Source organism: Pieris napi, chromosome 12 (genome assembly GCF_905475465.1).
Source record: "Pieris napi chromosome 12, ilPieNapi1.2, whole genome shotgun sequence".
Lineage (NCBI taxonomy): Eukaryota > Metazoa > Arthropoda > Insecta > Lepidoptera > Pieridae > Pieris > Pieris napi.
The window spans coordinates 8,812,078-8,839,012 of NC_062245.1; the positions used below are offsets into that span (position 1 = coordinate 8,812,078).

Sequence of the window (26,935 nt, forward strand, 5' to 3'; positions counted from 1 at the left end):
CTTTTAAGAAAATAATAGTTATGAAACCTCTTTGAATGCAAACTTCGTGGTCCATTGACTTGTTTCTCAATGCAATTTTTATATTTTTTCGTTTAAGCAATGATTTTAAAATGTATTTATTTTGTTATTTGATGTTCGTGACATGTTACGTAAAATAAGTTGATATAGTTTCATTTACTAAATTTTAATTCTTATTTTGCACACTGTACAGCCCCAAATTTAATCGTTGAGAAGTTCGGTATTTCAATGCTCATCTGTCTTCTTAATTTAAACGCTGTTACTGAATGCCAATTTTATACACATTTATAAACCAAATAATGTTCATTTACAATTCTTACTATTACGCTTAGGTTGTTTGTTATTTTGTTCTATAATTGGCAAACTCATTTCTGTATCGGTTTTTGAGTCTGGGTACATAAGTAGGTGAACAACCTACTGTTTCCGAAATTAGAATTGCGAAATAGAATTAGGAACCCAGCAATCAGCATGTTTCTTATAGCTTCGCCATCACAACGCATGGGTCTAAACCTAAAAATTGTTGATATGTCACAAGCACAAACTTTAGACGCGATCTTTTAAGAAACGCAAAGCCAAAGGTTTGTGTCATAAGGGGATCAGCTTTAAGACATGGGAATTAATGATTTCCAGGCTCAACGGGTAAATTGCAATAAAACTAAGTCATGGAGACCTTAGATAGACTAGGGTCGTTTTTAAGAATATCGATTGGGCTTAAAACTAGCTTCAAGTGTTTTTCTTTGAAAAGAGATTATGACTCTGAATAGAACTGGACTGGACATATAATGAGAACTAACAAATAAAAATGGACTAAGGATGTAATAGAGTGGTATCCTAGGAACGGGAAAAGAAAACAACAGGTCAAATTAAAAGATGGGAGGACGATCTACCAAAAGGATGGAGAAGGTCTGCCAAGGATAGAGAGATGTGGAAACAATTGGGGTAGGCCTATGTCGACAGACAACCTGACCAAAGTGGTTGCTAATAAATTATTATTTTCGCTAGGTAAATTAGATTTAAGAATACTACTGTTAAATAAAAATAGCATGTAAGTTAAAAAGGTCAGCGAATAAAGGGCTTTTATTATTATTATATTTACACTTCAATTTATTAGATTTTTTTGGGATATTAATAAAAGACAAACTGATTAAAAAACAAAATTTTAATTACAGTTCTTTTTGGTAAATGCAAATTACCCAGACAACCCAAAAGTTTATTATCATTAAAACATTATGGCATCCATTTAGGCTCCCCATTCCTCTTTTTCAATTCTTATACTTAAAGCAACCATAGACGCAAACATATTTACAAACTTTAAAAGTCAGCTTAAACGTGCTTTTGGGTCAATTATGTCTGCTTACAGATAAATTTAAAAAATTGAAAAAGCTGTATGGGGTTTCAATAATACGTCTTATAAGTAAAAGCTGAATTAATAGTTACGAAAATAAATATTTATTAATCGAAATAAAATAACAATGACGCTTAGATAATTTCACAGAACCATTTTAAAACAAAATAATTTTGGTTATTCGTGGCCTAAAGTAAATTCCTTAAAATAATTAAGTACTATACTTTAAAATGAAATGGCCGTGAAATGTTAAAATTTAAAGAAATAAAACTTAATATTTACATTATTTAGTAACTGGCAGTTTTAGAAGGCACAATGTTAAAACTGCTATAAAATATATAAAAAAACCAACACGATTGTGTTGACTATATCGGTAGCGTGTTTTCATTACTGAAAGTATGAAAACCTGTATTTTTACCTACTTCAGTAGACTAATAAAAATATATTTACATGATCCTATATTTTATTATAGATATGTTTTCAAGGCACATACATTTTATCTTTTAAGGCTGCATCTTTTTCATAAATATCTCTTAAAGGCCCAATAATAATGAAGAAGACCCGAAGGAACACACCCAAACTTGTATTTTATATTAATTTTCAATTATCTACCTTATACTAATTATTGCAAGCTAATTTGCCTCCTAAAAGAAGAGTTAATTTATGAAGATCTTATTAATATATAAATTATTTACTCATAAAGCTGACTTCCGAATTTAAAAAAAAAATCTTTTGTCGAAAATTTTCTAAAATTTAAAACAAAAATTTGGTGAAAAGTTATCTGTGAAATGTTATTAAATTATTTATATTCTGTACCAAATATTATCAGCACCTACTATTTATGATATGCCTAATTTTAGTATGAGGTTTAAGCATCAAGCAAAAATACACCTTAACAATTACAACATAGATCACATTTTCCACTCCGAGTTTAGACAAATTTCTTTACCGTTTTAGTTTTAGATAAAAAAAAGTTTATTTTAGTATAAATTAATGTCAAAGTTATTGGTCTAAACTCGAAGGTTTTACAACTAAATTAACGTGATCCTATTCGTGACTAGTTATGTTAGCAATAAAATAAATTCTTGAAATATTTTTCAAACAAAAATATCCAAGAAACATTCAGACCTCACAATTATTTACATTAGTCGAAAATCGGTAATTTATACAAATGAGGACGCGTGTCCTTGTGTGCGTTTTTATTTATAAATAATTTTCACTTCTACATCTTGAAAACATTTAAGAAATAAAAAACTTCTACCGACACTACACCAAAAACACTGCACTATTCTCCTATCTATAACAATGTGTCAAAAGTCATTGAACTATGTACTAAAATTCATACAGATCTAAATTGCTATATACTCTATATTGTTCCTACCACACAAAACTTGTCTAAGGCACATAAACAGTCTAAAGTACACCATTTTACTACAAACAAGAGAATTAAGTTCAGCGCCATCTAGTAGTACACGTGACCTAGCACCACAGTACATAGAACATGGACAAGAAGTAGTACAAGTTCACCTTTAGTTGAACTTGAATCTTCATTCTTCATCCTTATGAAGATTGCTCATAACACAGAACAGATAAATAATAATAGTACTGGAAAGACCTCAAGTCAAACTTTCCTACCAATGTTACCCTTACTAATTTATTAATTTTACATCAATTACATATGAAAAATCATTTTAGCACTAAGCTATTACATAATATAATAAGCTATATAGCTTAACAGCTCCACAAGTATATACTTGCGGAGCCTACATGACCATACTTATTTATCTATTCCGTGCTTACTACAGTACTAGTAATTATTTGTGCCGCGAAATTTAGAACTTGTAAAAAAATTATCAGTAGCGTTCAATACTGGAGGAGTCATGACTTGTGACGTCACTTGCCGCGTCCGTCGAGGAGCTGTATCGCGGTGAGTCAGTGTCGCTGGTGCGAGTGTCAGCGGTGTCGCGGGAATCCGCGGTATCGCTGAGAGGCGGATATCAGAGATGTTCGTCGCGACCGTTTAACGGCTGTCGCTCGGTGTGGTCAGAGGGGCGGTTGCGTTTGAAGAAGCCGCACTGGAAATAAGTTTTTGCTTAGTATTCAATGTACAACCGAATTAAAGCGTTTTTAATTATAACAATTTGACTAATAACGTTTTCTAACTATACAAATTGAGGCATCAGTGAATCTTAAAGCTGCATTTTAAATAATATTACAACATACTGTTTGACTTGGCATTCGTTGTAACTCAATAAAAGGCTATTTGATAAGATTTAAAAACTATTTTTGATTATTTATTAATGAGGTTCTATACCTACTCAAATTGTAATTATTAATTCTGAAAATACGGCTTTAAAAAAATAAATTAAACATTCACCATTTAGTAATTTCTTTACTGTTGTTTATAATGCGCCAAAACACAAGATGCGTTTTTTGTTAAACAACTCCTACATGTATTATATTTCCATAAAAAACAGAAGAAATTAAACTCTAAGACCGTATTAGGATTATATGTAGTTATATATTGTTTACAAGTATGCTACGACATATAATGACACTTAATTTCATACTGTCAAATATTCTATAATAAATAGTACTATTTTTGATACTAACTTATAAAGGTTGCAATTTCGCTTCCATAAATTGTAGAATAACATTAATAGAAACGGAATTTTATATAACCGTGTTATAGAGTCTAAATATTTTAATAAACCTAATTAAAGCCTTACTTTGTAAAGAGCGAAGATAAGCAGCAACAGCAGTAATGCCCCTACAACAGCAGCTAATATGATGACCCACAATGGTATTGAACCACTGGAAAGGGCTTCCAACTGTGGTGTGACCATAGTATGAGCTTCTCCTGTTTGCCAACCCTGGTCTAATGGCCGACCGACCATGGGCAGTCGGGATACACGGGTCGCCGTTAGGGTTGACAGTTTTACGGGTTGTTCCTTTGATATCTGTGAATAAAATCTTTTGTTAAAAGCGAGTTTGTGTATGGGACAAAGCTTTACCAAGTCATTTTATAATTATTTAATTTAAATGTGTTATCTAATAGCAAGACAAGAAATATCAGAAAATAGTATATATAGTTCATTATATGGTTATATGGTTAAATAAAAAAAATATTTTTTTATTTAACCATATAACATTAAAATATATTATTATTAATATATATTATAATTTAAATATATTATTAAATATTTAAAATAAAATTTTTTTGGAATTAAATCTTTATTTTTTTTTAAATCGATGTTAAGAATTAAAAAAAAATTATCTTGTTGAATTACAAAACGAATAATTTACGAATTAGGTTATTTCCCATTTCGTATAAATTCCTACCTCATTGAGAACAGTAGCGTTGATGCGCGCACGCAGTGCCAGCCACACTTCCTGTCCCTTCAGAAGACGTCCTGTACGACACCGTACTACTGAACACTTGTACTTCTCTTCACATCGCTTCAGCATCTCCATTAATTGGGGGTCCACCTATTAATTGAAAAGAAAACAATTAAGGACAAGATATAAGAAATGCTGATCATTTGGGTAAAATAAAATATATATAATTTATAAATACCTCATCTTGTCTTCGGCGCCGGGTGCTCTCGTGTCTTTGTTCTGAAGATGAGCTGAAGCTACCACCCGAAGAGGAATATGAGTGGCCACCTAAACATTCAGTCGTTTTAGTACAATCGTCTTTTTTTTTTAAAGGTTACAACGAAATTGTTGAGAGAGAAGTAAAAATTTTATTATCACTGCATTATTTATATAAAATACAGATTTTCGACTAATGTACCAATTTGTGAGGTCTACGTGTTTCTTAGATATGACGATGAATCAAAATTAAATATTGTAATTTTATAGACCACGTGACCACGTTCTAGGTTAATTGGAAGTGCACAATTAACACTTGGTGCTTGAATAAATTAACCAGAAAGTTCAGTGTCAGATTTAGAGGAAAATAACGTTATAAAATTTTATTACGTGTGACACATACAACATTGATGTCTTTGTAAACCAAACTAAGTAAATGTAGTACCTACATGAAAAGAGCGTACCAATTCTTAAAAGGCCGGCAACGTACTCGAGAGTCCTCTAGGAATGTGAGTGTGAACAACATGAGACACCTGCCTGTTACATAAAACTTTAGAGGTGTCAAGGGACACCCGGATGGAACGAAATTCCTTTCGATTAATTTATATGTTAATTGGTATCATAACAGTATGATAGATTTTCTCGACACCAATCTTACGACGAAAAAAAAAGCCAACATCACGAGGTGTTCCCAGGCGGTCACCCATCCAAGTACTGACCTCGCCCGACGTTGCTTAACTTCGGTGATCGGACGAGAACCGGTGTATTACAATAGCAAATAGCAAAAAAGTGTCGTGACAACTTTTCGTAAGAATTTTTTCCGTCTAGCCCCCTTTCACAACGCGCGATAAGGAACTTCGTTCCAATAAAAAAATACAATTGTAATATATTGTACCTGATCGTGAATAAGAATATCCACCACTGGATGCATGTGCTCCACCAGCAGTTCCCTGGGAGCCGCTCTGGTAACTTCCACTTTGGTATCCTGTCTGGTATCCTTGTCCTCCCTGGATTCCTCTCCCTTGGCTCTGGTATCCCTGGCCGCTTTGACCCTGGAATCCCTGGGAACTCTGCCCAGAGTTGTATCCCTGGCCTCGGTAGTTCTCGCTTTGGCGGGAGTTGACAGCGCCAGTGACGTCGGCCATTCCCACCTTGAATTCGTTGTTACTGTTTTGGGCGGCATATACTCCAAAACCTAGGAAAAAAATATATTTTAATATCTCATGAAAATTATAAAAGGAGACTTTTAGACTTTTAGAGAGAGGCCAATAACTGTTAAGGTTTCAGTGATTTTTTTAAAGTTTTTTTTAATTTACTGACGTATGCGACAGACGTTGTCCTGTACACACGTCTTACATACAATACATATAATAATGCAAATCATTCTGGATTCCACTTGAACATACCAAAAATTTCATCAAAATCTGTCCAGCCATTTAGGAGTTTAATTACGAACACATGCACAGAAGGTTTATATATTATATACCAGCTGTTTATTTGCTGTATAGATAAATAACCTAGTTACCGACTGAAGCACCATCTGTCGGGCAGATTTCTGAATCTAAACCATCTAGGGCGCCACCCAAACGCATACAAAATTCATTCAAATCGGTCCAGCCGTTTAAGAGGTTCAGTGACATACGTACAGTAGAAATTTATACACAAAGATGTAATTTTAAGTAATGTCAGAGTTAATATAGTTCTAATATCTCTAGTAAATGGAGAAGGTAGTCAAAATGGCGTACCTGGTTCTAGTGGAGTATTCCTCCAAATGCTCTTATAAATATTTTTTTTCGTTTTCGATCATATAACTAAAACCATGACAATTTAAACAAACCTTCAAGTCTGTCTTCGTCTTCATCTCCAACGACAGTAACATCAGAGCCTCCCCTGATGGCTGATCCAGTATTCATGATCTCTGGGTTAATGGTTTCTGTAGTAGACCAGGCTCCATGCACGAATCCACCAGCACTAGACCGGCTTCCCTGACTGCCCTGTTTGTTGAGGTATCTGGAAAATAGGAATTGTAGGATTTAGTAGAACAATTAGAGACACAAGGTGAGTCAACTTAAGTGTCAAAGAGCATGATCCCATGATCTATCTAACTTAAATAAGTTTTATTCTGCTCTCACAATATACAAAAGTAAACATCTCAGGGTAGGGCAAAGGAACAAAGAATGTGTAGGTATGTTATCTAAACACATTTACACTTTGTGCTTGTGTAGTGTCTCTGACGTCACACTGAATATGCATCATGAAAAGACTGTCCGTCTCTCTCGCGCTCGGTCAAGCTTATGAGTATAAAAGAGACAGTTATTGTTTTGCTTTTGCTACTGTTTATATATGTCGCAGCCTAGCGAACTAGCTTAATTAAATAAATCAGTGGCGCTTCCACCTCTTTAGGTCTTGGCCTCAGATTGCTGAATCTGTTTCACGATAATTTTTTAAATCTAATAGTCAAGTAGGTCATCAGCCCACGCACACACACGCCGTCGACTTTTTGGGTCTAAGATATGTCGGTTTCCTCACGATGTTTTCCTTCACCGTTCGAACAAATGTTAAATGCTCAAATAGAAAGAAAGTCCATTGGTGCACAGCCGGGGATCGAAGCGACGACCCCCGACGACGACGGTATGAGAGACTCACGCTGAAGCCACTAGGCCAAAACTGCTCGAACTAGATTAATTAGCCGTTCAATTAACAGCCGAGCCTTTTATATAAACAGCGTTTAACTAGCGGCATGAAGGATCTACAGCCGTAGCGTTTGTAACAAAAATGAATAAACTGGCTGGCTAACGCATACCTATACCATTCCAGGTATTTCCAAACCATTAGGACTTAGGGGCCTTCAAGAGAAGACCGTACAACTTAAAAGCCGGCAACGCACTTCCAGACCGGGTGGGTTAAAGGACCTTATTCATTTGTCCCATAAAAGATATTATCAATTTTTACTTACGAATTAAAAGAACTTCCAGCTTCTCCTTCATGGCCGAGGGATCCATACTCTGTGCTCGTCTCCGTCTGAGAAACTATATTATGGTTCGAGTCATAGATTATAGTCTTATTTTTCACTCGCACGATGCGTCCGTCATTTTCGTAACCCGCTTCAAATGGCTGTCCGCTTATGTACACTCTTCTTTCGTAGCCGTTTTGTCCTTGGCTCTCACCCTCGCCATATCTGAAGATTCGACCAGCGCTGTCTCTATATCTTCCTTCGCCTAGATATACCGCGCCTTCGCTGTTACCTCTGCCTGTTTGACCAGGTGTTCTGGATATGGCTTCAAGGTTTTTCCTAATAGCTTCCTTTTCTTCTTCCGAGAGGTTTTCTTCAGTCCAGGTGCGGTTGTATGTACCTTGTCCGGAGACTTGACCGCCAGTTGCATGGTTTGTGCTGAATTGGCTTCCAGATTGACCACCTGATGAATGGCTAGTGCTATATTGTCCGCCTGAAACTCTTCCGCCTTGGTATTGACCGCCATTTTGAACACCTGATTGACTAAAGTGCGTTTGGCTATGTTGGGAGCCCCCTTGACTAAATTGTCCTCCATTTTTACTAAATTGTCCTCCACTTTGACTAACATGTCCCCCACTTTGACTAAATTGGTCACCAGTGACCTGACCTCCTTGTTGACCGCCACCCTGACTTGCGAATTGTTCCCAGTATTCTGTAATACAAAAACCATAAGAATATAAAATAAGAAATTAAATTTAAAAGTTTATTATTTAATAAACTTATTAAGAAGTAAATAATATAAACTATATAATATTTAAAAAACATACTTTGTCCATAGTAAGTTCCGGTACCACCAACTTGTGAAGCCGAGTAGAACTCGCTGCTCATCATAGCTAGGAAAATATTTATATTTAGTATGAAGTTCTAATCATATTTTTTAATATAAAAAAGATAAAGTACCTAAACCTAGTCAAGCTAATTATACCCATAGTCAGTGGATAACAAAATGCCACGGGCCCTCAACCCAAAAGGGCCCCTGCCCAAGAGATATTATGTTCTATGGATAAATGTGAAGTCTCCAATACGCATTGGGATAGTGTGGGACATATACAAAGTGTAATTGAGTACGCTGAAAATCTCGAAGTTTATCAAAATTAAACTGAGTACAACGTGACGATTTTTTTTGATAGGGCCTCATCAAAAGAATTTGCAACGGGCCCCAGATGGTATAGTTACACCACTGTAAGCAGCCTATTTAATCTATTATATATCTATATGCAGACAGACTATATAGTCTACACGGTCTATTTATTTTAAGGAACACCTTACTATTATACGGGAGCGCTGTTTGCCTTAATAACACTTAGGACATACAGCTTCCTAACGGAAAGTAATTGGCTGAGATGATAAAGCTCTCCCGATGGGAATATACTATTAAGTTTTACTATGAACCGTAAATTATATAGAAACGAACAAATGCTTTAATGGAAAAGGCATTTGTAACAATAACTTAAAATTACTCTGACTGACTCACCTTCATTCTCCTTCGTAAGCAAAAAGGCATAGGGATTTTGCACAAATAGATTCTCAGGGTTCACATGCCTTGCGACGTCACAGACCATGTCACCGACCCATTGTGGTTGAACTAACATATATAGAAGGTTCTCGCCTGAAAAAAAGGAACATCGTTGAGAAACAAAGATATCAAAATAACTTTATAGGTAAACAAGTACACTTATGAACGTCAACAGAAAAGATATTAAATTGATTCTAAATTTATATTTACTACTTCGCAAGTCAAGGGGGTAGAGCGGGCAAGAAGAACTGGAAAGAAACTCTTTGTCACTTTTAATCGGCAAGTTTTGTTTCTAAGCATAAATCAAATAAGTTAAATCTACGTCAAATACTTTGGTTTAAAAACTGCAGAACCGAATAAGATAGATTTAAACCGTTTCCTTAGTAGATTTTAGAGTAATTTGTAGACAAACGTACACTTAAAAAAGTTAAGCACACGGCTTTAGGCTTTCGAGCAGAAATATTGGAAAAAATCATCAAGAAATATTATTAAATTACAAGAGTGTTACATACATACAGACCAAACAAACCATATTCAGGAGCAGGAACTATAGTTTTTTTATTAATTATTTTAAGTTAAAAATAATGATTTTTTTATAGAATTTGTATACTTTAATACACGTAATCTATTTGTAATCGAGGTCCCGTTTAGTTCCAAATACGCCCACGGAGCGCTGCTAAGTTTTCTATCTATCTATCGTTATATTAAGTAACTACCATTCATGCTATGGGTATATGTACTAAGAACGGTTAGAGAACAGGATTATTTTTTTGACGTTCATAAGTGTACATTGTGTTACCTATATGAATAAATTATTTTGACTTGACTTGATGAAATTTTTGACAATTAAAAAAAACTTTAGGTATAGATGCTTACCAGTTAGGGTCTGGTAGGGCCACATTATGTATAATTCGGCTTCATCTACTGTGAAAGGTCCCTCGTTCTTGATATTGTACTTGTGGATTACTTGCGGTCCCAACTTCGTATCATCCTTCAAGTTTTGTGATTCATATAGCGATGCGTTGTAGTGTAATTCTGGAGGGTCTGATGTGCTGAAAGCATTATAATAATTTAAAATTACATTAAAATTATTAACGAAATACTCATACATTTTCTTAATATAGCTGTAAAAACCGTAATAGTAAAATTAATTTTCATACATTTAAATAAATATCCTTGAAAAGCAAATACAACACAAGCCTTTAATTCTTCAAGTTAAACTAAATTTTCGAAAGTTATTAAACGTCTTTTTTTTTTAAATTGAAACTAAAGCAATACATATCACTAGTAAATTGACAACTATACAAGATTTAGGGTCTGTTTCACAATGTATAGATAAAGTACCAAATAGCTATGCAACACAAATTATTTGGAACATAAATTGTGCTATTTGACACTTCATCGGACTCATAACTTATGATGGACTTTATGTGACGAATAGCGCTATCTGACAGTCGTGAAACGCAACAATAGTAATATCCTACCAATAAGTAATAAATAGCTAATTTGGAACTTATGTAGAACTTATCCGTACATTGTGAAACAAACCCTTAAAGTATAGAAAAATATTAATCTTAAGATATTCATACAATATACATACCCAATAATAGAAAGGGCAGCCTTGACTACGACTCCGATCGGTAGATGTCGCACGTTGTCATACTGCGTGCCTTGTTCCGGGTTAGTTGAGTTGGTCTCCATGTCAAAGTTGAGGGTCGTCACGCGGGAATCCACTTCGAGAATCACTCGGAAGTTTACCTGGAGATAAAATAGAGGTCATTAGCAAATGCTATTTAATAAGTCTAGTTTTTAATAACTATTAATGTATTTGTACACAAAGAAACTTAGAGATTTTAATCTAATGATGAATCCTTACTCTTTATATATATATAATTCTAATGTACGTGTGTATTTCACTGAGCTCCTCATAAACGGCTGAATGAATTTTTTTGTGTGTTTGGGTGGCGCACTGGATTAGATTCACAAACTAGCCCGGCAGATCGAGCTGCAGTCGGTATCTAGGTAATTTCTCTACAGCAAATAAACAGGTGCTATATAAAAAAAATCGGTGCATGTGTTCGTAAAAAAACTCCTAAACGGCTATACATATTTTGATGAAATTTTTTGTGTGTTCAAGAGGAGTCGAGATTGATTTCTTTTTGTATGTTAGACGTATATAGGACAACGTCTGTCGGATCCGCTAGTAAATTATAAAATCCGAGTTGTACTGATCTGTGGCCTCGCCAGTTCTGACGCAATCCATTTCATACACACACACATTTGACATTTTATTTTTGCAACCCTAATTCATTGAAAATTACGTGTTTTAATAAGCCCTTAAACTTGAACATTTCCTTGCTTTTGCGTTACAACAAAATTATATCACAAGACTTACGCTTTGTCCAGTGGCCATAGGGTTGCCCAAATCACATTTGAGGGTACTGTTTCCATCATTGCCCTTCTTCTTCATAGAACAATATATTGGCGGTGCGTCAGAACTAAAAATATAATAAATAAATAGAAGAATTACTTCTTACAAACGACATTCTGCACTGTGTAGACCAATTGCGTATAAGAACTTATTAATGAAAATAGAACCGGGTTTAGAATCACTAAGTTAAAATTGTTTAATATTATTTGATTTGAGTAATACATTTAAATGATATTTAATCCATTATTTTATGTTTCGAGGGCTGAAATTGTCTTTTAACATACTTTATGAATTACTTTCGTCCGCAGCTACACAGTCGATTTCGAACATTTTTTCGAGCTCTTTAATAATAGTTATATTTTAATTTACGTATAATCATAATAATATCTTCAGGAATAAAATTATCTCTTAAGGGAAACGGTATAAATCCTATCTATGAGTTTTTAAGATTATTGGTTACATACAGACGTATTATTATCTGAACTTTTGAATGTTATATGCTCAAGAACTAATGAATTCTAGGACGTCTAATCTTAAATAGTTTTAGCAGCTGTCAAACCATTTTTTCTGTTAGTTGGACATATTTGACTGACTTGAGATATGAGTTAGAATATGAACCTAATAGTGTATATATATTTCACTAACACTACTGATCCACTTTGTTTAAAAAAAATAAACAATTTTAATATTGGCAATACATACAGGTCTTTGTCAAGTCGTTCCATCCTAGAGTAAGTGACTCCAGCAGGCACTTTCAGGAAGTATGCAGCTTCAAAGGCATCTTCAGCTCCATTCTCTACCTTCACATCGATGTGGACATCCTCGCCTGACCCTAACACGTAGTTTACTATTGGCCTGAAAAAATAAGTGAAACTTTAGATTACTTTTTGTGTTTTTATTATTAAAAAAATATAGTAATCACAGAAGATTAAATATACATAAGGAAAAGTTTGTTAAAAATTATTAACTTAAATATATATTACTATATCTCGTACTTACGTTGTGACATACATCCTAAGGTCAGGTATACACACGTTATCAGGTCCACAGTTCTTCTGTATATTAAGCGAGTCAGTGTGTTCTATGCTCTTAGTGTGGTCAAGGACTGGAGGCACCACGTTTCCTGATGGCTGGTTGACCAGCTCATAGCTTAGCTTTACTTCTATTGGGGTGAGCTTGTCGCGAACTTCCTCCTAAAATATCGTTCAAAAATACTCAATATTTAGGCAGACAATTTGCGTCCGATAATTCTTCTTTATCCAGGAGAACTGCTTTAATAATTAAACTGACTTCTAAAGGGGAAGTTTTTTAACCAAAGGTTTTCATTTGAAAACTTTTAAACGTTATTTTTATAAAGTTTACTTTAGTATAAGTTTTAATATAAAACCGTTAATTAAAGAATTAGAATAAGATCAGACCACCACCCTCTAACAAAAAAACATAATATATATATAGCATCGCTCAATACTAGGACTTTAAAAGTTAGAGGAGGCCTTTGCCAAGAGGCACACCAAACTCCGAGATATACTGGAGTGAAAATATATTAAAGTTCAGATATAAAACGACAGAGTTTCGGAATTTAAAGGCTATATTATTATTATTATAATTAAAGAATTATGGGTATCAATAATTTATTAATACGGAAACAGCTCTTTATTTCAAGTACGAAAAATTTTGAGGGATATTTTTAATATTATACATTTACTCACATCAAGGTACACCATAACCTCCTTACACTCTTGCTGCCCCTGAGTAAGAAGAATGTGAGTCTTGTACACGGTTTGTCTGCTCTCCATCAAGAATAATCGCTTGCTGGTCTTTTGGCGGGAGTCTAGATCTAACGTTACTTCGAAGTCTGGAATAAAACATTTATATAAGGTCTAATGCAAAATATCCTATTAAAAAACCTTGGCGATTTTAAAGAGTGACCGATGGTGATTTTGAAACATTTTTATTGTGTACATTAAGGTCTAGATTCTAAAACGTATCTAAATTCACAATTTTGTTTTGAGCGCTGTCAGATTTCTACAGAAGAAATGGTTACAGCTCTTGAAACGAGATTTAAGTTTGATGGACGTTTTAGAAAATGGGCCATAAAATTCAAATCCCAAAAACACTTACTACACTTGCGCTTTTAGTATATTCTGTGCAATGACATTATGATGATGATATTTACAAATCATTGCTTGACATCTAAAGAAACTACAACTGATAAGGGTTAAAGGGTATTTTTTGGTCAACCCGGGATTGCTTCGGAAATTTAAGATGAACGTAATATGTATAAGATAGTAGCTGACCCGGCAAACGTTGTTTTGCCATGTATATTATTTATAGGAAACATTTTTTAGTTCAATAAAATCTACAATAATAAAAATAGAGGTAGACCGTAGAGGGGTGAAAATTAAGGGTTGTATGTATTTTTAATGCCACATAATAAAAATAAAACAATTTTTTTTTTGGTGGACACCCCTTATCACTTAGGGCGTTGAAAGATATAGAGTAGTAGATTCTCAGACTTACTGACTATACATTAAAAATTTCATAAGAATCGGTCAAGCCCTTTCGAGTAAGGGAACGAACATTGTGACACGAGAATTTTATATTTTAGATATTTAAACGACTTGACTCTGTTTGTTGTATATTCGTTTCGTTTTTTGTATTGGTCGTAGTTAGTTTATAAGGATTTTAAAGAATTTTGTAATGTTTTTCAACTTTTAGATTATTTATAAAGGCAAAAAAACCCATAAATAAAATATTAGATCACATTGATTTACGTATTCATTAAGACAGACGGAGTGTGTTGACAAACTCATAAAATTATAAAATAAACTACAGATTTTCCTATACACTACACAATTAAAGCACATTTATGACGTTCCTATGTAAACGTCTACAACTCACCGAAGTAACAAATGTATCCTTCCGCTTGAAAAAAATAAGTATTTGTTGACGTAGCATTTATAGAGAAGCTTAACTTCAGTAGTATTAGGCAAAGTATATTTTTAGTAGTGATAGGCTTTTACTAATCCATATATACACCATATTCATATTAATAATTATTTAGAGACTCTTGAGCTAATTAAAGTTGGCGCCTGGTAGATAGTACCGGTGACCCCAGAGCTGGTGCTTTCCTCGCTCATCGTATAACAGCGAGGAAATACACAACTTTTGAAGTTATACTTCTTTAGGCGCGTTATGAAAAATTGATTAGAGTGAAATTTTACGATGCGCGCGCACCGTGACACAAAATTAACACAATGACATTCGAATAATAATAGAATTTATGTTACACTTAATGTAAGAGAATAATAATAAATATTTATTTATTTAATTTTTCAAATGTAAACTGAACTTTATTGACTATAATGACTCCTTTCCCAGTCTTTGATTATTTAATTGTAATTATTTGCATGCAATCAAAAACTATTTTTAATAATGCCAAAGAAGTATTACTTCTTACGCGCGTACATAAGTACACGCACCCTTTTTTAAATTTGTTTTAATTTTCAATTTATTAATTTTTAATTATTATCATTGGTCTTAGTATGTAAGTTTTAACTTTGTTCGACCTCATAGTGGACAGAAACACTATGTCTAGTATTTCTCCACACTATTATAATCTATTTTAATGATGTATACAATAATTAAAAACATTATATATAGGATTGTCTGGAAGATAGGTTAGTAGAGATAAGCCCGCCCATTGCACTATGTTTTTCTTTAATTTAGTATTGTGCAAAAAGTGTAAATACACATAAGTTACGTCTTTAGATGCCGTGATATACGTTTTTGATAATTATAAGAGACCATGAAATTTATCATATATGTATATCTATCAGTTCTCTGAATATATTATATATTACGTTATAGTACTCACTTATTTGCTGATCAACGTTGACGCCGTCATAAGTAAGACAGAACATAAGCTGCGCACACGCAACTTCAGTGCCATTGGAGAGACGACACCTCTTGTCAGTAAGAGATATCAATTTGCTGTCTCCCATGAATTTGACGTCAGCCATAACTTTCACAACTGGACGAGATCTATGAATAATTAATTTTATATTTAAAAATTCTCGAACAAAAAAGGACTGGGTACAGTTTATGTAAATGCTTAAATTAAATAGGTATAAGAGATGTATATTATCTATTATATCTCCTTTTTGCTGTACATAGTCATAATAATCAACTAATACACCCAGTCTAAGTGAATATAGCATAGACGAAGGTACTTGGGTAGGATTCCTCTCCGTTAAAAATAATATTATTTCGGGTTATAGCAATAAATTGATTTCCTATATGCTTTATAAATCAAATAGACAGAAATGTGTACTGTTGCGGAACAAATAAGTAATTTTTTTAAATAGTTATTCTACATTTTTTTTTTCATTGTAAACACATTTTAGAAAGAGACGAAAGAAGAGTCCAAATAGACTAGTTTACTCATATAAAGAGGATTTTAAATGTTTGTTTGCATATTATGTGCTTTAAAACTGAATTGTTTATAAATATGAAATAATCAGTTTTTGAACTTACTTCAAGAATACAACACTATCCGACTTATACGCGCCCACGGCGAGATCAGTGTAATTGTTATTGTCCAAATCTACTCCTCCTGACAATGAGAAACCAAACGTGGAAAGACTGGGGCTGATCTCCTCAGCTGTGATGGCCTGCGAGTGCTTCTCTCCAATACCGAGTTCACTGCCATGGTAGATGAAGACAACACCACGGCCGTTTTCACCACCGTATGGTGCGCCTACGGCTATATCTGTAACGATATTTTGGCATATTAGGTTCGTATTAAACAAAATAAATAAAAATTACTTACCGAATCCAAAATGCCCTTAAAAAAAAAAAATTCCTTGTTTCTATACATTAGACTTGACTAAACGAATTAAATTTATTTATTAGTTTAATTAAAAGGCGGTGCCAGTTCAGATCACAGACAGAAGCTATGCTTGAACATACGCAAAGAAATACACGTCGAATTGATAACTCCGGTTTGTTTTACACGCGGTTTAGATGGCGCTACAACCTCCTGTCAGTGGTGTCTGTTTATTTACCTTTATTGATAACTTTCTTAAGAGGCAAGTTACCAAAAAATAGTAACGGCAATAATCAGTTCGGCAAGGGAATATTATAAAGAGTAATTTTTTTTTATCAATTCTTCCTATTATCCTCATCGATCTTAATTTTTATACACCGAAGGACAAATCCACGTAAGTAACTAAGACTATTATTATTATAGAATTACACATATATTATATTATACTATCGGTCCAAAAACCTTCTTTTTTTCCAGACGTCTTAAATACAAAAAAACCAGTCTCTGTAAACCATTCTGTAAATCATTCTCCAATCAATAAATTTTATCAAAATCGATCTAACGGATTTAAATTACAAAAACACGCATAGAAGATTTATATGTATAAACATGAACAACGTCTTTCTAAATAGCTTAAAGCATAGAGGAAGCACCAACTGTTTCCACCGCTTCCTCTCATGCGCGCCTCTAGCCCACCGTTCCAGCGTGGTACGAATTTCGTCTTCATCCCTTCTCATCAGGTGTCTTTGTTCCTTTAAAATTAAAAATACTTTTAATGCGCTTACCTCCAAAACCGTCATAATTGATGTCGCCAAGAGAAGTAACAGCCAAACCGAACCTTCCGCGGGATACTTCACCAGTTCTGGCGTGATTCTTGGAGAAGGACTGAAATTTTATATTGCATTAATATTTAATGTATGTTCAAAGTTTACCTTACACTAAACGGCAAATGAAGAATGAACCAGATTGTATTACTCTATTACTATACTTACTCTATTCTTTCCCTGGTAGATGACATACACTCGTCCATGCTCATAACCCCCACTTCTAGGCTTGGTGAACATGGGAGCCCCAACTATGATGTCATCTGCCCCATCACCATCAATATCGCCACTGGCGAGACTGTACCCAAAGTAGGCTCCGATTTGAGAGCCACTTATGTTCTTGATATTCTGGAGTTCCCAGGTATAAAGCACGACCTAAGAAGACAGTTATATTTTTAATTAGAGTTATCTTATAAAGTGTTTCATTGCGTGACGTTCTACTGATGTGTTAAATTTGGTAGCCTAGAAACGAAAAGAGTTGAAGAGAACAGCAATTAAAGAGATGGGAGGATGATTCAACGAAGGGATCGCAAAGATAGAGATATATACGTAATGAGAATTGAGATGGAAGGCACACAGTACTAAAATCAGTTTTTATAAAATTAAGTTTTTCTTTGAATGAGTTTTGAAATTAAGACTTTTCTTATCGGCCGTGAAACTAAAATAATTTCATATGTAATTGATTACATTGTGAACCTAGAAAATACAAGGTACTCCGGAGGACTCTTACGATCAAAAATTTAACTGCAAAGATTGTTTGTCTGCAAATATTTAATCTACGAAACTCTTACTTAACAAAATACTTACCAATCCCCTCAACTCCGAACCTCGCGGTACCCCAACAGCAACACCCTGGATTCCTTGACCAGCGAAATCTCCCACCGTGACTGAGTAACCCATGTAGGAGTCATCATACTTGGGGCTAGCTTCTGGCGTAGAAATCAAAACCGGCCTCTGGTTCAACGTTTGCACTTTCAGTTGTCCTATAACAGATACCTCGGATTAACAATTTAACAAGCGTTTTCTTCTAAGGCGTTTTCCAAGCATGTTTGTGATTCAATTTAAAATTTGGTTAGTCGACACCATAATCACAGCAGCAATGTTCGCAATTCATGTAAAGTACTGGACATGATAGCAGAATTATTACACCAGGCTATATTCAAAATGGCGATGATTGACGATTGAATAGCTCGAAAATAAGCAGATGAATTTTAACAAATGATCCGATAAATCTATCCAACAATAATAAACCGTTAAAATTACATTAATTAAAATCAGATTAGGGTTCACACCTCAAAAGTTTAATAACCATAATTTTAATGTTGTTAACCACCAAATCGTAGCGACCAATTAATTTAAAAGCCAATGGGACAGGAACGATTCCATCATAAATTAGTTTTGAAGCAATGGGCATTTTTGAAGCATTAATTAATCCTCTTTAACCCATTCTAAAGGTATCGGTCTACTGTCTACTCCTAAAATTATTGGGATCTGTTAAATTTTATTACATAGGGTATCAGAACAGGGGCGTGTGTTTATTAATTTTAACAGATTCATATATCTACTTTAACCAAATAATCGGAATCTTATTTTCAAAACAGCTAACGATTGGAAGATTTAGGAACACCCGCAGGATCGAAGACAAGAAAGTTAGCACTTCACTACGAGACAAACTACGAGTTATAACTAACTCGTGCACTAAGGGACGTGGATCCAACGATGTGACATGAAAAGCCAATGAAGCTATTCACGTTGCCTGCACCATTGCAATTCCTTAATGGTTTGACAGCTGCATGAATAGATTACTTTATTTTAATTACATAGAACTTTTGGGCTGTATTACTTTTGACACAAGATTTTTGAATGATAACAGTTAAAAATTCTATAATCAATTAAAATAAAGTATAATGATTGGGTTTATTTTTTGGATTATGCGTTGGTAAGCCGTCGCTGTGTTATTCGGTTAAATGTTACGAGGTCACTGTCGATATTTTTACCTTCCTTCGGCATATAGTAGTTGAATCTTGCGCTAGGATCAATGGATATTGTTCGTCCTGTGGATTTTTATTAATATTCAGAATCATATATAACTACGGGACTTGCGTCTTGAATGAACCAAAAATTTTACAAATTTTGTAAAAGTACAAAATTTTTGTTTCATAATCTATTAAAATAATACATAAAATATATAATAATATATTTATTACCTTGCCAGTAGAAACTGCCAGGCGCACCCATAAAGAGTCTTTGCCCATCCTGAAATTTTCAAAAAGCTCATTTAACTGTGTTTTCATTGTTCTAAACTATATCTCTACAAATCAACTAAATTGGTTTAGTCACAGAGATTGGAGGTACGCATAATTCTGGGCAAATGAGTGGATGAATACAATAATTTAAAGACAATTTATTTCCCCACTCCAGACAATTGGAAGACGATCCAAACTATCACAAAGTCAGGATAATGTGAATTGTTCAAGTATCAGTACTATTTTATGGTAGCACTTACGCTATCTCCCGTTAACATACACACCGCAGAGTGCCAGATAAGTGCATTGGTTTATGTGTGAAGATGCACTTATCATATAATGCATTGGAGGAAATGGATCGAAATTACTATTATTATTTACGATCTCCGAAAAGTGTTACGATATCAGTGACCTGTGACTATAATTTTACTTTTCGGTATTATAATGTAAAAAGATAACGTTATCTATTTTTCTTATGAGAGCCGACACGAAGTAACATTTACGCTGCTTCTAACAATATTACTATGACAAATTTAATAAAAGCAAAATTTGTCCTACATATTGCGTTCAGTAACCGCTCAATGGCGTGTAGAGCAGATTATTTACTGACGATTCTTTTAGACAAGTTCAGGCCTTGTTTTATTATTATAATTTTTTTTAATTAGTTATTAATTCAAGTAGTTAATTTTGTTTAGTTTAGTGTTTTAAAGCTTTACATAACTGTAATGAATGTCGACGCATCGGTGGACGAAGAATATCAATTTGTGTTCCACACATCACACAAATTTCTGTATATTTTTTAAATAATACAAACTATAGTTTGTAAGCTAACGCCATAGGTTCTAAGACGTGGTAGATTCCTCATAACCTTCACTACTGTGATCAAGTACATACGCACACTATAAAAAATCCATAGGTAGGCCAGGTTTAAGGGCATGACTAAGGGTTTAGAATCGCTCGCTTTTGTCACTAACTGCATTAGATAATAAAATGGTAGAACGCATCGAAGATTTAAAACAAAATTCTAAGGATATATAAACAACATAAATTTATACTTATTATACAAAGAGAAATCGAAAAATAATTAAGTTTATTCCTTACTCGAGTTATTCAATAGTGAGAAGTTGGCTAGAACTTATGCGCCTAGAGAATAATCTTGAGAAATGATGTTTAAAAGCTATAAATCGCTAAGGTCCAAAACAGGCAAAGAATAAGTATTTTTATGTCATGATCGTTTTGACAAGCTGAAACATAGGCGCCGCCGCGGGAGCCGCATAGCCGGCAGCGCAGTCGCCTGTCTTTATATGGCGTGGCTGACGGCGCGCGCGCATATTTTATTGGTCCAGGCGCCCACGCTACTCATGGTTTCTCTTCTTAGATGCGAATATTGTATTTTATATACAAAAATAAACCTTCAAAAGTGTTAGGTTTATTTTATTTTTAATTAATTGATTCCGATATTTTCAAATGACAATTAATCTTATAACCTTAAGTATATTTAGATAAATTTTACTATAGACAAAAACATAAGATAAGCAAAATTAAGAAAGAAAAGAAAGCAAAAAAGTTATAAGGTCATTCCAGACGGGTATGGTCCATCTCAAAATCACATCAATAAATATAATCTCGAGTGGCAAGTGACAAATCGATGCACACATGTTTTCTTTTATCAGTACAGACACGACTGTTTTGTTTCTCACAAGACTTTTAAATGAATTTATGTCCATATATATGTCTATACATAATGTAGTATTTATAATGTAGGTGAATATCCCTAATTATGTTTAAAAATAACTACCCGTTATACCGTTGAGATAGATTAAATTGAAGTAAGTAATTAATCGCGTAAATAAAAATATGCCATTTATATATTTTTTAAACGGTATTTAAATACGAGTGATACACTTAACAGTTAGCGTTCATATAGGGAAAACTAGTGCGTAAATTCTACGTCATTTACTTGACAAAGAGCACAACAAAAGTGTCATAAAATACAAGTACTGACTGTACATATTAAAACGTATTCACCTAACCGAAAATTGCTGGATCAATTTTTTTTATATAGGGGGCAAAACAAGCTTACGCCCAAAAAGGGCAGTCTACGCAGCTCATGGACACCCATTTTAGTGGGTACGTTGCCGGCCTTTAAACTGCTAACGTTAACTACTAAAAACAAAATATCCTTTACTGGTAATTGAAAACATTTCTGCCAGTGCCTAAGCACGTACCACAAATAAAATATGTAATACTGGCTACAGTTAAACGTGAATAATTGTATATTCTATTAGAGGTGATAAAATGAGGCCGTTTAAATCCCCATAACGCACCTATAACCCATTCATTTCATGCTAATTTTCTCTAGGAAATGCTCTCGGCTGCATATTAACATTTAAACAGCATGACCGCAAGCTCACTACGCGCTCGAAGCGTTTATCCTACTTGTTTAATGTGGGACTCCATTCCTTTTTTTTCAGGGCTAAGCGAGCAGTTGTCACTTAGAATAAAGTGCTGACGGTACCGCTACACCAGTACTTACGTTGACGGTATTTAAGAATACGCTGTCTTTTAGGGCCTTTAAGCCGCAGAAATATGTAATTTGATTCCAAACCAATTGTAATATAAATAATTGATGACAACATTGAGAGTATTTTCTATTATCTCATTGAGAATTCGCAATTATAACCCTTAGATTCAGAGTGAAGACTTAGGTGATAAGTGTTAGTTTTTTTTATAGAAGAAATGGGGCAAACGGGCTAGAGGTTTATGTTAAGCGATACCGCCGCTTCTAGTCACACTGCTAGACAGTTTGGAAATGCGTTGCCGACCTTTTAAGAATTTGTACGCACGGACAAAGCACCCTAAGTTGAATTTATTTGGTAATCGGTTTTACATAGGGGGGTTGGCAAAAAGTGCCGTAAAAACGTTCAGTTGGACGGATTTCGACGTGATACTTCATATGCCACGTATTAACTTTAACTTACGAGAGTCGGTCTAAGTATAAAGCTTAATCCCATAAGTATGAACAGAAAAATAAGTTTCTCACTTTTATGTCACTTAAAAAATGCAAAGGAACTTTCTATTACAATACGTTTACGAATAAGACCATAAATGTTAACTAGAACAGTGTGACATTGTAGATAATGATTTAAGGACACTAGTGAGTGGAATCTAAATCTACTAATAAAATAAAGTAAAGCTACTAATCGTTATCGTTACTTAATATAATTGTTTCCTTCTTTGGACTAGTTGCAATAATAACGTAAAAAAGAAATCTGCTAACTTACCCTATTCTTGTTTTACCACATAAACTTCGATTGGTTTATTATTTATAAGTCCTTGTCTTAATACTGACATCACAATTCACAATAGACCATCGAAACTACAAAACTATATTTTTTTGACTATATAAAACCTTACGTTATTGTATGTTAAATCAAGTGAGCTTTATGTCGAAACCAGTGTTCGAATATATTATTTATCGAATATGATAAATAAACACAACAATTATTCCGACAAATCCCTAAATGTCGCCGATTCAATTTCGAAATGGCGCGCGTATCGCTTTTCCCGCCAACGCCATTGTCTGCAAATGGCCGCCCGTTTACGGCTGCGTTCCGAATCCATGTTTGTAAAATCACAAAGAATGTTTAAGACATCGCAGTGACAGGGAATTTTGTTTTGCATATGAAAAAGGCAAGGAAATAAAATTATATGATGTGGTTGGTAAAATGTTAAGGGCGCGATTTGCAATGTCAGCCCTCAACAGTACAACTAGTTGATATAGTATGAAATTGTGAGAGTTAATATACTATTTACTAATAGAAAGATGAAACTGCTGATTTCTTGTTAAATAATAAGACTTTGGGTCGAAAAAAATAGTCTTAAAAGTCTTTCTAACGAATAATACAGACAAAGTTTAAACAAGCATCAATATACAAAGCACGTTTTGCTAGACAGTTCAGCAGGTAGTCCAAAATTTATGCAATACGTTTCTTGAAAAGATAACGTATCTCTAAGCTCCTTGCGTAATGTTGCTAATCTGTGTTACGTCTTCACACAACGGGTCTTTGTCGTGCATATAAAAAATAAATAAAAAGTGCATGCGTATATACAAAGTACACATGTCAGAAGTGAAACTTTTTTGGCAAACTAATTTTTTAATCTTGTTTATATTTATACAAATCTAAAACTTTAGATTTCTGAGACTTAGAAGGAGGGAAAAAAGAAGATATGTTAGGAACTTAATGAATGACAATTAATGTCATTAAAATATTAAAAGTGTCGAAACTTAATACAAATTATAAATTTAATTTTTTAAATTTATTTCTTCGATGATAAAAACACGTGGTATTTTAATTTACAATTCGTAATTTGACATTTAAATAAATTATTTTGCATAAAATATTAAATACTAATATTTGATAAATTCTCTTTCCAAAATTTTAATATTATAAATAGAATTTCTATAATGTAATTTCTCACTCTCTCTCAATCGGTCTCAATCGTTCTCACCCTTTTCTTCAACAAAAACGCTGCGCATCTACGGGACGCTAATATTATTACTATTGCGTTTCATCCGTAAAAAATTTACGCTCATGCGCCTAAAGAAGTTTCTTAAGAACAAACAAAAACATTCTGTCATAATGTATTAATTAGTTTTTATTAGGATTCAGTTTGCTATAATTTTTTTAAATATAATAATTCATCAATAGCATGCATTGATTTAATGAAGGATGGTGGAAAAAAAATTGAAATTGATATTACTGGTTATAAAGTCATCTAAATTGTAGTAAACTTTTTGCTGACAACAATAAAAGTTAAATAATTCATAAGCGTAGTGCGCATGCGCGTCACGTGCGCGCAGATGCGATCGCTATGATAATACAGCACTGCTATTCCCACGATTGTAAAATCACGCTTAACGTGAACTAGGGTTTTTTTGGCGCGAAATAGGATCCACGAATTCAAGGAGACGTGTAAAACTTTTTGTTGTAAAATTTGAATTTCTATCTAAAAATATTATTAAAAAGATGTTATGATTTTAGAATTAAATCAATGGCAATAATCATATATATTATAACTCTTCATACTATGATGGAATTAAATATCTAATATAAAATTATATGAAAATTAATCTAGTAATTGCAAACTGGATTATAAAAACGAAATAAGATGGCAAACTACAGTAGCGTAACTTTGATCGAATTAAAAAAGAAAGTTTGAATAACGGAATGATAAAATGACAAACGGCACATAACGATTTCGCTCATGTAATTCATTTTGCGGTAATTTCAGTCACAACAGGACGTATTACTAATGAGCGTGTCGAAGTCGATAATGATAGTAATTTTGTAAGACCCACATTTACATATTTCGCGTGCTTTACACTGATTTTATATGAGGTTAACAGATTTAAATCGTACTTAATCGTAATTTAGTGTTGTTTTTATGTCGGAATCCAGAGTTGGTAAAAGTTACAGCAATTTTAAACGGTCAATTCTTTAAAAGAATTCGTTGCCAGCGTTTTGCAAATATTTTTGTAATTTACTTTGGTTTATATTATTCGAATTTTATACATGTATCTAGCTATGCATAAAGCTATTATCACAAACGTATCAGCCACTGATGTAATAATTAAAACAATTTGTGAAAAGATTAACATTCGATTCACCTCCTCCATATTAAGAAAATGACTGTTATTATTTTTACATTAACTTACCTTTGATACTGCCGCAGAAAAACCGGCCTGGCACACTCCAGTCTTCCGTTGTCCATGGCTCGCTGCGGATTTTGACACAGATTAAAAATATGGCACTGACATAAAAAAAGAGATACGTCTAATTGAAACGTCAGATTAATTTACAAGTATAGATTGGTATTAATTAAAACCTATAATCTGTAGAAAATTAAACACCTAAGTTACAATTAAATTATAAACCTTATTTCTTGCATGAATTAACACATTAGAATGTAATATCCGATTTAAAGGGAGGAATTCTATCCTATACTAATGTTAACTTCATTTAAGCGTGGATTATACATCTATACATAAGCTAAAATAACGATACACAATACACATACATAAATACTTACATGCAAATTTTATACAACGTTTTAATACTTATCGTTTATTTTAGAATATATTTTTATTGAGTTCGACGATAACACTTGTCTTCGAACTATATATAAACTTATGTATTACCAAGTTAAATTTTAATATATCTACCATATAAAGATTTAATGGTCGTAAATGTTAATCCAAATGCTTGTACAAATTATAATTTTATTCCATATACAATTGGTATAGTTTAAACAGATTTCATTTAATTTGATTTAAATTGTCTAATCTACGACAATGATATTCTATTATTTACAATGTTGTGTGGTGTTAACATTAAACATCGGTATCGTGAAGAACGGTTTCATGAGATCATAACAAGGCGCGGCGAAATAGTAGCATAGATTATAGAGAATACGATGCAACAGAGTAAAGTGATAAAAACGCGTAAAGTTGCATACTCTATGAACCATTAGGTCGTTACTTTTATCTATCGTTTTAATTACAATAACTTAGTTATGATCTCATGTTCATTCAAAACATCTGAGATTTTACACATATTTCCTAAAGTTATGGGACTAAAGAATGTTGAATTGGCGATTGGTGCAATAACATCTATTTTACACATATACTCACCGTCATCCTGAGTGCGGAACCCTAAACAGAGTAGGTAATATCATAATAACTAAATGCAGATAATAAAAGTTAATTTATAATATAAATGCACAAATAAAGTTAATTATAACTTAAAACAAATAACTATTTAAATATTAATATACCAGATAAATTAAAACATAAATAAATTGTTACATACACAAAATATAAACACTATTATTAGCCATATATGTAGCATTAAACGTGGCACTGTATAAACGTCACGCTAATTTCAAATCCTAATTTACCATTACCGGCGGAAGTGATCGGCTATTTCGCGCGCTTTTATTATGCCGCCATTTTAAGTCGGTAACTAAAAGTTTTGTTGTTGGTTACATATAATCTATGAACTGATTTAGTCGACGAAATGACGCAATTTAATTTGATTCTTTTTAGTATAATGTAAGT

General features: G+C 33.4%; 1 protein-coding gene across 2 annotated transcripts in view; it reads right to left on the reverse strand.

Annotated features, from left to right (window-relative positions):
- Positions 1-1,159: 1,159 nt before the first annotated feature.
- LOC125054335 (integrin alpha-PS2) overlaps positions 1,160-26,935 on the reverse strand; it is an 88,611-nt gene continuing 62,835 nt past the window's right edge. Inside the window, exons 5-27 of one of the 2 annotated variants that reach the window (XM_047656144.1) lie at positions 25,535-25,596; positions 19,777-19,825; positions 19,567-19,623; positions 18,377-18,552; positions 17,738-17,944; positions 17,531-17,630; positions 16,454-16,688; positions 15,795-15,961; positions 13,627-13,772; positions 12,917-13,110; positions 12,620-12,772; positions 11,882-11,984; positions 11,087-11,244; positions 10,363-10,538; positions 9,445-9,579; positions 8,738-8,803; positions 7,914-8,622; positions 6,795-6,967; positions 5,853-6,152; positions 4,941-5,029; positions 4,706-4,852; positions 4,093-4,323; positions 1,160-3,438 (exon numbers count right to left, since the gene is read on the reverse strand). In XM_047656144.1, the coding sequence (XP_047512100.1) occupies positions 3,361-3,438; positions 4,093-4,323; positions 4,706-4,852; positions 4,941-5,029; positions 5,853-6,152; positions 6,795-6,967; positions 7,914-8,622; positions 8,738-8,803; positions 9,445-9,579; positions 10,363-10,538; positions 11,087-11,244; positions 11,882-11,984; positions 12,620-12,772; positions 12,917-13,110; positions 13,627-13,772; positions 15,795-15,961; positions 16,454-16,688; positions 17,531-17,630; positions 17,738-17,944; positions 18,377-18,552; positions 19,567-19,623; positions 19,777-19,825; positions 25,535-25,596 (3,911 nt within the window). In that variant the 3' untranslated portion in view covers positions 1,160-3,360. The remainder of the gene's footprint in view (positions 3,439-4,092; positions 4,324-4,705; positions 4,853-4,940; positions 5,030-5,852; positions 6,153-6,794; positions 6,968-7,913; positions 8,623-8,737; positions 8,804-9,444; positions 9,580-10,362; positions 10,539-11,086; positions 11,245-11,881; positions 11,985-12,619; positions 12,773-12,916; positions 13,111-13,626; positions 13,773-15,794; positions 15,962-16,453; positions 16,689-17,530; positions 17,631-17,737; positions 17,945-18,376; positions 18,553-19,566; positions 19,624-19,776; positions 19,826-25,534; positions 25,597-26,935) is intronic. The other variant, XM_047656145.1, reaches the window with a different exon arrangement.